This window comes from Mastigoproctus giganteus, chromosome 3 (genome assembly GCF_048544385.1).
Source record: "Mastigoproctus giganteus isolate SK-2022 chromosome 3, ASM4854438v1, whole genome shotgun sequence".
Lineage (NCBI taxonomy): Eukaryota > Metazoa > Arthropoda > Arachnida > Uropygi > Thelyphonidae > Mastigoproctus > Mastigoproctus giganteus.
Genome location: NC_143577.1, coordinates 127,662,786 through 127,675,959, shown reverse-complemented (window position 1 = coordinate 127,675,959; position 13,174 = coordinate 127,662,786). Strand labels below are relative to the sequence as shown.

Below are 13,174 nucleotides of genomic sequence, written 5' to 3'. Positions count from 1 at the left end.
TTCCCTCAACGCGAATTGTTGAGGAGGCTTCCATCCTGCAGTGGGTTGATAATGGCTGCAATTTTTAACTTTGCATTGAGCTTAAAATTGTTATTCAGCTTAAAAAAAAAAAAAAAAAAGTATCAAATTGTTTTCAGAATGTAAACCTTCTCTTCCTAAGCAAACAGTGTTTTTCAGTGATTGACAATCTGGCTACAAATCAAAAATTACCAAGATAAGAGTCTATTAATTTTCTTGAACAATATATACTGCTTTTTGTGTTCCATTTTAAAGTGAAAATTCAACCATTCTTCACTTTCACATTGAAATGAACCAGGAGAGAATATCCGGGGCATCCATATGATGAATGTCCCTGTTATTTTCTCCAGCTGAGCTACTCATCTCTGGGTGCTTGCATGAAAAGTGAAATGGAGTAATAAACTATTGCTATCAGAAGTGAAAGGACAAGAGATCATAAATAGAAAATGCGGCAAGTATCAACACAATGAATCTCAGAAAGTAACAAATGACTGATCACTGGGACTGAGTGCTTAGCAAATTTATGGGGAAATTATAATTGAACAGATTTTTATTGTCAACCAACAGTGCATAACAGTAATTTGTGTTAGAATACATTAAAAGTCTAGTTTCTTTCATAATTTGGTCTTTGGTTACTAATAATTTTAGTATACTCATATTCAAACCTGGTACATAAGATAAGGCACGTTTTTTTTTTTTTTTTATGAGAACCCCAAACACGAGAGGTATTATAACCTATAGTACTTAGTACCGTGCTTGGGTTGGATGTTGAGAAGACGAAAGAAGATATTTGTTGATATTGGACTTGAACTTCTGTAGATTGTAATTTTCAGGAAATACGTATGAAGGAAGGTTGTTCCAGAAAACGGCAGTTCAATGAATAAATGAGGAAGATGAAAAGTTGGTTCTGTGGGTTTGAAGCTGGACAGTAAATGGATGTTGGCTGGTGGCGGCACGTGTTCGGACTGTTTTGAAAGAGAGAGAGGGAATTATAGAAGCCAATTCAGAAGAACAGTGCCCATGGAAGTATCTGTAGAAGAGACATGCAGCAGAAACAGTGCGTCTATGAGAAAGCGAGTGGAGAGACTCTTTTAGAGATGAATCATTAATTAACCTAACTGCCCTCTTCTGAATGGAATCAAGAAGCCTGAGAGAGGTTTTGGGGGCACCACCCCAGATGTGGGAACAATATTCCATGGCAGGGCGGATTTGCGATTTATACAGAGTGAGCAGCTGTTTGGGAGAAAAGTAACGCCGAGAGCGAAAGAGAAAACCAAGTTTTTTAGATGCAGAGGAAGCAATATTTGTAATGTGCTTGTGCCAAGAGAGATTAAAAGTCAGGGTAATCCCCAAAAGAGATATATCATTTTGCCTAGAAATCGGAGTGTCACTAAAGATAAGCATAGGAGCAGAAGAATCCTTTTTGCGAGATATAAGACAAGATTGAGTTTTAGAAGGGTTGAAATCAACTAAGTTGTCTTTGCCCCACTGGAGAATTACCTGAAGATCGGCATTTAAGGAATTGGCAGCAGATTTTCGAGAACTTGAAGCTGATTGAGCTGGACAAGGTTTCTCAAAATGGAAAGTTGAATGCAATGTGCTATCATCGGCAAAACTATGGATAGGATTTCCAGTCAATGGAAGAAGGTCATTGATATACAAGAGCAAAAGAGTGGGGGAAAGAACTGAACCTTGGGGGACACCGGCATTAGTGGAGAAGTTAGAAGACAGAGAGCCATCTACCATCACCCTCAGTGAGCGATCAGAGAGAAAACTGGATAACCAATTACTAAAAACAGTTGGCAAACCATAAGATGGAAGCTTGTTTAGAAGACCTTTATGCCAAACACGATCAAAAGCCTTTGAGATGTCAAGAGCAACTACTTGTATTTCACCGAACCTTTCCATTGAATTAGTCCATAAATGGGTAACATAAGCCAGAATATCACCAGTGGATCGACACTGACGGAATCCATATTGGCGATCGTTGATCAGACGGAAGGTTTCTAAGTAGTTTAAGAGTTGGCGGTTAATTGATTTCTCCATTACTTTAGACAGAGTAGAAGTAATTGCAATGGGACGATAATTGGATGGGAGGGATTTGTCACCCTTTTTAGAAACTGGCTGGATATGAGCAAATTTCCAAGCAGAAGGAAAAACACCTTTGGAATAAGAAAGTGAAAAAAGGCGGCAAAGAATAGGAGTAAGATTCATCAAAATCCTTCTGATATCCTTTTGACGAAAGACCACAGGAGGCATTGAATGGAGCGTGTTAGGAATGGTGTGAGGTGTTTTACCAAGACCATTAATACATGAGCTCAAAGAAAAATGGGATGCTAGCAGGTCAGCTTTATCCTTGGCTGAAGTGACAACAGAACCATCTGGTTTGGACAGAGGTGGGAGCAGAGATGGGTAAAAGTTGCGGCCAATAGCTTTGGCAAGAGACCAGAATGCACAGCTACCATTAGGGCAAGAAGCAAGTTTTCTACTCTTAGCCTGTTCAAACTCTAGTTTGGACTGATTAATAACTGCTTTACAATTGTTGCGAGCTTTGGTGTAGGCAGAAAATGAAACTGAAGAATTAGAAACAAGCCAATTACGATATGCAACGTTCTTCTCTTGGACAGCCTTAGCACATTTATAGGAAAACCAAGGTTTAGATAAAGGACGAGATTTTAAAGTGGAGTGTGGGATAAAGGATTCCATTCCTGCAAGAATAATTTCACTGACACGATCTGAGCAAACGCTGACATCAGAAGTTTTGAAACAGTAATCAGACCGAGGAAAAGAAGAAAAGAAGTCTCGAAGGTCATCCCATTTTGCATTCTTGTAATGCCAAACAATACGAGGTTGGGAATAGCCATGAGATAAAGGTTCCATTGGAGAAGAGGCAATCACCAAGTTGTGATCTGAAGTGCCTAAAGGACCTCTCACTTCAACCTTGTACTTAGAAGGGTTGTTTGTGAGAAAAAGATCAAGCGTATTGGCTGTATGATTTGAGTACATGAATAATTTTCATATTATATTTAAATGACTGTATCAGAGTATAACCTTCAAAAATTTCCTGCTACACAACCTGTTTTCACGGAGGTGCTTTTCTCAGTGCAGTCAAGAAACTACTATTATTTCAGTTCACTGAGTATTACGAATGATGCATGATTCCTTAGTATGACCATGTTGACTTTCTGTTCTTATTTTTTGCTTGCTGCCTTTTCTGCACTTTCAAGGCCACGTCAGAAGTACATGATCTATACATTTATTGTATATTATGATAATTTCTGTTGATTTAAAATTTTTCATGATTTGATATCATACAATCAAAATTACAGATATGAACAATTGATATTTTGTTTCCATGTATTTCAAAACACAGTTTAATTACTTTTATCACCAGCTATTTTTTTTCCAAAGAGTATTTAGTAGCACAACCACAATTTTAAGTTCCTAAAGAAAAACAGGATGACCGTTTATCAAGAGCAGGAGAAAGAGTGTAAAGCTTAGAAGCTCCAAGCTATACTGATAACAAAATGATGAAAATCAGGAGAGCTGGTAAGCATTCTTATAGCATGGCAGTAATGCCATGCTATAAGAATGAAAATCATCCAATCATTTGCAAAATATAAAGAATGACATGTAATAAAAAATAATATATATATCTGTGAGTGAATTCTCAGATATATATACATTCAGGTACATTCAATACTTACTACCTTCCAGTGTTCTGCCAAATTTTGGAAGAGGAATCTCAACCCCTATATATATAAAAAATAATAAGAATCAATAATCATACAGTGAAAGTCCATTATTATGAGTATGATGTATAATTAGAATTTATTCCTATAATGTGCACTAGAAATCCACTAATTTTAATATAATGTTAAACACAAGGAAATTTTAGGGTTATAATGAGTAAATCACATTTAATATTAAAATTTTTGTTCCAGACTACTCTGATATGTGCTTGTTAAATTTGTTTTCAGTTGTATTTTAGTGCAAATACATGTCTTGCATAGCTTCAGTACAACAGTGACAAATACAAGAAATAATACAAGAAAGCAAACTTATACAGCATCATTCAAAAAAAAAAAAAAATTCCCATTTCATCTCATCCATCACTACCAATACTTTGTGTAGTTCATTCTTGAATTTATTCAGGAATTATAGAAGCCGATTCAGAAGAACAGTGCCCATGGAAGTATCTATAGGAAAGGCATGCAGCAGAAACACATCTATGAGACAGAGTGGAGATACTCTGTTAGAGATGAGTCATTAACTTCTGTCTTTTGAATGGAATCTAGACACTTGAGAGAGGTTTTGGGGGCGGTGCCCCCAAAACCTCTCTAAAGAGATGGGGAGGGTTTACCGGAGCTCTGCTCTCGAGACTAAACATGGGTTCCACCACTTCAAGCCTCCAATAAGCAAAGTGGTGGTATTGCCCTGGCTGCCAAGAGTCATCTACCACCTAGTATTGCCTGGTAACACAGAGGGAGCAGCATTCCTCCGTGTGGTGTGGATGCCACACCTCGACCCCTGCTTATGTTGGTTCACACCGGGTTGTCACCTACAGTGTGCTAGGTGCTGTATTTCAGGACTTGCACATGGAGATTATACCCACTGTTACTAACAGTCCCATTGTGAAGGTAATTAAAATAAACTAGGTTAAAATAAACTAGGTTATTGTTTCATTGTGAAGGTGTAAGCAGAGGATTTGGATGCCTCAGACCAATCGGATTTCACCCGAATGTGAAATGTGGGCGACACCCGAATTTCAGTTCCATCAGCTTTAGATTGCCAGGTAGCAAGCACAGCTGGCATATCTCAGAGAATGTCTGCAACACCCTCCATGATCAATTTAGGTCTAAGCCTTGAACAGTATTTCTTAGTTGGTAAGAAAAGCCGAGTAGTTTCTTTGATTACTTCCTTGAATGCTTCCCATTTTGAATTTGCTGATGGTAACATCATCAGTTGATCCTACTCTATAGAATTTACAAACAGTCTTAGACCACTGTAATCATCTTTATGAAAGCAAAACATCCCTTACCCCTTAAAGGTCGTTACACCTGTAAGTAAACCCCCTGTTCCTTAATCTACAGATTTCAGATATATGAGTAATCGCTGCTGATAATCAGATCAAGAATATTACTCTCTCTTGTTGCCTCTCTAACATGCTGCTGTAAAAAAACAATCATCCAATAAATCCACAAGTCTTGATTGTGTGTGTGAGTGACCAACCCACAAAGAAAACAACTGGAACATCGAAATCTTCCATTATAAGACACTGATTTACTGGCCCGCTCTTCTCTGTACAGATGTTCGTTTGCTGCCATCAGAGTCATTAGGCTTATAGCACACTATAACTGTTGTTTTTGCTTTCACCCATTCTTATGTCACACCAAACTGACTCAACATTGCACTGGTTACCCTTATTAACTGGATGCATTGCCTTAGATTTTATGTGCTTCTTATCTAATTTCATGCCCCCCCATCCTGCCTGCCATTTCTACAAACAGTAAATATGGAAGACATCAAGGTGAGTGTTCTTACTCTACTTTTCTTGTTTGATATTAAGAATTATGAATTGCCTAGCATTACTAAATGCAAGAAAATAAGCTCTTATATTTTAAATTGATTTTTCCGGTGTTCTTGACCTTTCTTGTGAGATCTGACCATTTTAAATTTCTGGGCACTAGTGATTATATGTACATATGTGACCACCATTTCTACTGCATAGGAGTTATTTGCTTTATTGCTGGATTCTCACCACATGCTCACATCTCACCAGAAACAAATGGTGAGCATGAAATAATTATAGATAAGAGCAAAACAAGTTTCAATGTGTAGAAATTGCGAATTTAATCCGACATAGGCCTGACATAGTGAGGGCAGTAGCACATGCTCGTTGAGTGGACCGGGATTCAAGCCCGTGACTACGAAATACAATTAACGTTTGTATTGGTTGATTTAATTTAAACTCTACTGACCTGGTGGTCATGCCGAAGTATAAACAAGAACATATCTGACCTGATAACATACATGGTGCTTACTCTTGACAATTTTGTCCACGAGTAAGCACCGTATATGGAACTCAGTTTTTATTTTATGAATAACTCTGAAGTTAGAACCTTTATTGTTCACGATTTTTGGTTGGATTCTTTGGACCCAGACTGTTCGGAATTCAGTATTAAACAGACCCAGGTTTTGACATATAAGTTAGACACAGGATTTAGGAACAACAATCACAAAGAGAGGAGCACAAATTCTGACACAGACATTGACACTCAGAATTTGCAACCAAAAGTATGGCTGACACTTGCAAATGGTGTATATTATAATAAATCAAGCTCAGAGGAAGAGGAGCTCCTTCACCAGCATTAAAGAAGAAAAACTGAGTAAGGGCAAGATCGAGAACCAAGTCCCTCCCCAACCCACCCAAGTCTCAAAATCTAACAAACCTGACAATGAGAAGCAGAAAACAGAAAGTAACCCCCCCCAAGCAGCTAGCTCTGCTTGAGGGGGTTACTTTCAAGCTTGAGAAATCAAGCTTAAACATTCTGCAGACTGGTAGAATTACTGTCCTAGTCAGAAGCAGATCACAGAATATTGGACTTAACTGGAAAGAACAGTCACGGATTTATGCATACAAAAAAAAAGTGCATGCTAACAGCCAAATTAGAAGCTAAAGAAGAGGAGTGTCAAAGCCAGAAGCAACACTGAACAACACATGCCCAGGCATTAAAGCACCCCACCAAGGACTAAAAACGAACAAGCTACTATCCATCGCTGCTTACCAGAAAAAGTGAAAATGTAGTTATAATAAGGCCTATAGAGAACATCAAACTGACATTAGTGAGGCCATTAAACAAGTAATAACAAAAAAGGTAGAGAAGGTTCAACTCAAGACAATCAAGATTAAAGGGTTAAGAAAAACAAGAAACACAGAGCCTAGTTATTGAAACAGCTACAAAAGAGAATGCAGATAAAATCATGTAATTCTCCATGGAAGTTGCAAATCCTGGCTTGAAAGTACACAAACCCAAGACAATGAGGGCTGCGCTCCCACTCCTGACCACTTGGTTATGGGGGCCTCGAGTAAGCAAATACTTAGCTATAATTATTCCCTACAGACGGGATATGTGCATATCTATTCCCGATTCAAAAAGGGTGATCAAATGGTGACACGAGTAATTACATACCTGTTAGTTTCACTGCTGTTCCAGGGAAAATAATGCAATCATCTAGACAAGGCTGCTTTCATAATTAAGACACAGCATGGGTTTGTTAAGGAGAAGTCTTGTCTGACCAATTTGATTGGATGCTATGATGTGGTCACAAAGGAACTGGATGCAAAAAATAATTGTGATATCATATAGAGTCGAACTTGGTTATAATGAGCACGGAAATAATGAGAAAAAGCCATAAAGATTTTTAATTTGCACATACGCTCACTGTTAAAAAAAGCATACTACACGGATATACAGTACAAATTCTGTAACCATGCAAACATTCTTAATTGCCTGGGGTTGAAAAAACACAATTCTTGGAATAGACAAAAATGAGAAGGGCAATTTAACTTTCATGACCACCCGCATCGCATTGGATTAGTGGCCGGTTTATGATCTTGTCCTTCTGGGGACGGGGGGGGCTATACAATAGTGCACTGAAGTTCTGCATGTCGCATTACCCTATTTACAGATTTCCTTATATTCAGTGAACCATGAATTTATTTCAGGACTTCTAAGAATTTTGTCAACAGGACGTCTAAAAACTTTGTAGCATTCCGGGACTTCTCAGAATTTGTATGCATTATGGGATTTCTAAGAATTTTGTAGCAAGATCAGTTTACTCTCATCTTAAATAAAATCAGTTAGGAACGAACCCTTCCTTCGAAAACATCTAAAAAATCAGTTAGGAACGAACCCTTCCTTCAAAAACATCTACTAACAAAAGAAAGCGTCTCTCGGTTAGCATAAACGTCGAAACTATTCATGATTTAGAAAGTGGCACAAAACATATTGAAGTGTGTAAATCGTTTCTTTTTCCGCGTCAACAGTAAATGACATTGAAGAAGAATAAAGATGTTTATATATCGGCACTGGAAAAGAACTTAACCGATAAAAAAAATTAGAAAGTGTGAGGTTACAAACACCGATGAAGCACTGCTTCAATGGCTCACTACAAAAAAGAAGTGTTGGATTTTCAACAGATGGTCCGATCTTGAGAGCTCAGGCAGAAACATTTGCTAAACAATTTGGACATGGCGATTTTGTATGTAACAAAGGTTGGCTGGATCGATTTAAAAACCAAATATAAGCACATTAATACAAATAATATGTAGGAATATACTAATATTATTTTTTTCTCTCTAATATTTCTTTTGTTTTTTGAATCTATCTTTTTATCAAGTTATTGAGAATTAAAATAAACTCAAGATAGATTTAACTCATCACTGATATAGTGAGTAATGGTTATAACGAGGAATTTTTTTGGTCCCTTGATGCTCGTTATAACCAAGTTCAACTATACTTGGATTTCAGGAAAACTTTTGATACTGTTGCACATGGAAGACTGCTGTACAAATTGGAACAGTATGGCATTAAGGACACGTTGCTACAATGGATAAAAGTATGGAAGAGTTGCAGAAGATAGAGAGTGGTAATCAATGTTTACTGCTTTTTGTGGACTAATGTTATTAGTTTAGTCATCCCCGGTTTGGTGTTCGGCACATTGTTGTTTGTATATTTATCAGTGGTATCGATGAAGGCATATCAGTCTTAATATTCAAGTTGCAAATCATGCACATCGTTGGAATGGTTGTTAATGTCAGTAATGACAGTATGCTACTGTAATAGGATCTAGAAAAGTTGGGCAGATGGGCTAAGAAGTGGCAACTGAAGTTTAACATTGACAAATGCAAAGTACTGTATATGGGTAGCAGTAACTCCCAGAGAAATGTACAAACTGTGTTGAACTACACTCAAGGTGGTACAGAGTGAAAAAGAACTAGGGGTAATTGTGCAGTCAGATATTAGTTTTCTGAGTAGTGCAGACAGGCTGCCCAAGCAGGTCAAGGAGGTCTTGTCAATGATATACAGGAATATTGCTACTAAGGATAAGGAGGTGATTATCCCTTTGTATAAGGCAATGGTCAGGCCACACCTTGAGTACTACGTACAGGTCTGGAGGTCTCATTTTAGGAAGGATGTAGAGTTGCTAGAACAAGTACAGAGAATGTCGAGATTGATGGGGGAAACGAAGGGCCCACTACCAAGAAAAGCTTGGTTCCACACAGGTCTATTTACAACATTTCTCCTGACAGGCCATGGTGCCTTCAACGGCAAGTTAACTTATTTTCGAATAATGGATGACCTCCTCCCCCCTCTGCACATGTGGAGAGACAAATAGATACAGATAGAGAGATAACCACACTAAAGACCTTCAGGACCGGACACGGAATCGACGCAGTCCACTGCTCACCTGTCTCGAGATCCCTCTGTGGTGAAAGACACTAGTGATCACCGTCAGATTTGACTCTACACATCTCCTGAACCTGAGTGGCTGTGACCTCTTAGACAAACTCACCAGACATGACTATTGCTGCAGCTTGCTGCCAAGGTCATTGGCCTCCCCATACCAGTACACTCTTGCACAGTACTTTCTTCCTACTTCCTGGGTGGGGGGAGGTCTATTGTCTCCTCCCATGTTCGCCACCCCATTTAAAATTCTTCCCTCTGGTGAGGCATGGACATGCCTCACTGACCATCTGGGGTCACCTTCGCTATTCACCCCACCTCTGTCTTACCACACAGAGTCTTCAGTCTCCCCACCTTCTCTCTAACTTTGCACATCTAATGAAACCAAAATTAATCCAAACCCACACACAAAAACTTAAAGTCAACCATGCAACAACCGTATTAGCATTCAGCCTACTCCCTTTCAGCGTAAATTACAGTAACTTTTTTATTTATTTTTTTATTTTATAAGGTCCTAGCCACTGAAATCTCAGGAAATTCGGTGGCAGAACCTGCCAGAGTAAATATAACTATACTGGGTGTGCATGGTCTGCATTCACAAGGCCAAGTGTGGACAACGGTGGGTCCCATTAGAGGTCCAACGACTAAAAGGCCAGATGAAGAATGGTACAAAACATTACACATCAGAATATCCATACACTTTTAAATCTACAATGTATACTACACGGAGATGGGGGGAAATCCCTGGTGCCATTTGAGCCAAAAACACTTTACACTTTACCAAGAAAGGCTTAAATTCTGCAAATCGAAGCATCTGGAGTCTAGGCACTTGCAATGTATCTGATGGAGATGTATAAGACCTTTTGGCAGCCTTAATGCTGATAAGATTCTTCATCTTGGTCAGATTATGAACCTGAGGGGCCATAAATCGAAACTGAGGAAACAGATAGAGAATAGATATGTGGCTGGTTGGTTGGTTGGTTGGTTATTTGGTTTTTAGGAGCATTAGCAACTAAGGCCATATTGCTCCGGGAATATGCAGTGGTCATTCCCTGACCTTTCCGCATTCGGTGGTGATGGTTGTTGTTGTTGTTGGTTTGGTTTTTTAGGAGCATTAGCAACCAAGGCCATATTGCTCCGGAATATGCGATGGTCATTCCCTGACCTTTCCGCATCCTCCGTATTTGGTGGTGACGGGCTCGAACCCCGGTCTAATCAAGAAGCCTGTGCTATGCACTGCTGCTCCTTCCCACCTGGCTACGGAGATGCCGGTGGTGATGGATTCGAACCCCGATCTAATCAAGAAGCGTGCTACGCACTGCTGCTCCTTTCCACCTGGCTACGGAGGTGCCTAGATATGTGGCAATTTGCCCTTAGGCAGCGGGTAGTTGATTGCTAGAGCAAACTTCCATTTGTTGTTGTGGTAGTTGAGAGCTTAAATAAATTTTAGAGTGAATGCAAATGGGAAGTTTTTTTTTTTTTTTTTTTTTTTTTTTTTGGGCTGATGCTGCGTAAGCTTGATTTCTTCCATTGCATACTTCTACTACAGCTAATGCTAATCTTGTAATCCAATATTCATATCCCCAAACAGAAATGTCCTATTAAAGCAAAGCACTCTGAAGGAAGCAATAACTTGAATTTGCAGATAAAGGTACCACTAGGTGGGATTGATTACAGTGACTGATGTAAGATTTACTTAATGATATAATTACCATCAGCGGTAAGGAAAGGGTTCTTGCTTCCGTAAAGTTGACTACAGTCAACAGTTGACTACAGTACAGAATTTAAAAACTGTCACAGACAGTTTTTAAATTCTGTACAGTGGGGCCAACTGATGATGTTACCAACATAATATTCTAAGTGGGAAGAAAGGAATTAATTGTGGAAGCTTTTCATACTGATTAAGAAATATTTTTCAAGGTTTAGGCCTAAATGGATGTAAGATGAAATAAAAGAGACTTGAGAAGAAAAATGCATAGGATGCATATAAATTATCAGGTGACACGGAAGTCTATGGCACATATCGTTAGTCTGTAATCAAGTCACAAAAGAGTTTAGGAAAGCGTAGGCAGATTATGAGAAATCTTTAGCAAAGGAAACTAAGAAAAACAGCAAAGACTTCTTTACTTATACAAACTCTAAAAGGAAAGGGATGAATCATATTGGTCCACTTGATATCGACAGTTCGACTGTTGATGATCATGCTCAGACAGCTGACGAACTGAATGAGTATTTTGCATCGACATTCACACATAAAGAGTTATTAAGGGAGGAAAATACCAGAAGTTTACCAAACTGTAACAGGGTGTTTAATGATTTTGTAATAATTGAGAGCAAAGTGGAGGAGAAATTATTGAAGTTAATATCAACCGAGCAAATATCGGCCTTAATATCAACCGAGCAAAGTCTGAGTGCATGCTCTACTCCTTGAAGAAATAGCCAGCCAACAACCATCTCACCAAAGATCAATGGAGTTTCCATACCTTCTGTTTCATATCATTTAGATTTGGGGGATTGTTTTTAACACAAAGCTGAGATATAACCATCACATCAACAAAGTCATCAGGTGGGTGGTGCACCTGAAATGGAGAGTGAAACAGCACCTGCACTGGTGCCTCCGTAGCCAGGTGGGCAGGAGCAGCAGTACATAGCACATGCTTCTTGATTAGACCGGGGTTCGAGCCCGTGAGCCACCAAATATGGAGGATGCGGAAAGGTCAGGTAATGACCACCGCATAACCCCGGAGCAATATGGCTAGTTGCTAATGCTCCTAAAAACCAAATAACAACAACAACAACAACAACAGCAGCAGCATTTGCATTATGTCTTAGACAAGGTTGCAACAACAAAATATGTCAGGACTATCATATACCTCCCCCCCCCCCAGCTACCTTATGTTTGTTGTTTGTTTGTTTATTTGGTTTTTAGGAGCATTAGCAACTAAGGCCATATTGCTCCAGGATATGCGGTGATCATTCCCTGACCTTTCTGCATCCTCCGTATTTGGTGAAGACGGGCTCGAACCCCGGTCTAATCAAGAAGCGTGTGCTACGCACTGCTGCTCCTCCCCACTAGGCTACGGAGGCGCCTACCTTATGTATCATAAATCTGGGTGTCGGCATCCCCCGTGAACACAAAACCTATCTGGGCAACAGAATACTGGCTCCCCAAGTGGGCAACCTACAAACACAAGATACACACCAAGACTGAAATGGCCCTGGCTCTGGGAATTCCCAGGCTACTCTCTCTCATCAAAGAAAGAAGACTGGTAATCAGGGAAAACATGCTGACCAGACTCATTTCATCTTCATTCTGAGATCTCTGTGGCTGGAGGATTCCACTTGCCCAGCACAGAGTCACCCCAACAATTTGCTCTTCCCTCACACATTCACTTATCAGACATCAGATTGCTTCCTAATCTACTAGATGATTGGATGAATCCAGAACATCAATGTTGACTGAAAGAAATTTGCTATTAACCAAACCCTATAGGATTCTGGGATTTACACATCCCATGGCCCCCAATCACTCAACTACGTTGAGTGATTGGGGCCAATTTGAATGTGACTAGATGGCTTCGTCAAAACAATCTAGTTACATGCAAATTCATCCCAGGTTCCCTTCAGTAAGGAATAGTCAAGGGAGGTCGGACAGTCTGCAAAATTAAAAGCCTTCTCTTTGACGC

The 13,174-nt window shown here is 39.3% G+C and overlaps 1 protein-coding gene across 7 annotated transcripts in view; it reads right to left on the bottom strand.

Moving 5' to 3' along the window:
* Positions 1–13,174, bottom strand: part of LOC150088264 (ralBP1-associated Eps domain-containing protein 1-like) — a 791,977-nt gene that overhangs the window by 664,085 nt on the left and 114,718 nt on the right. For all 7 annotated transcript variants that reach the window (XM_090369416.1, XM_090369413.1, XM_090369418.1 and 4 more), the window contains exon 4: positions 3,726–3,770. In XM_090369416.1, coding sequence (XP_090225542.1) covers positions 3,726–3,770 — 45 coding nt within the window. The remainder of the gene's footprint in view (positions 1–3,725; positions 3,771–13,174) is intronic.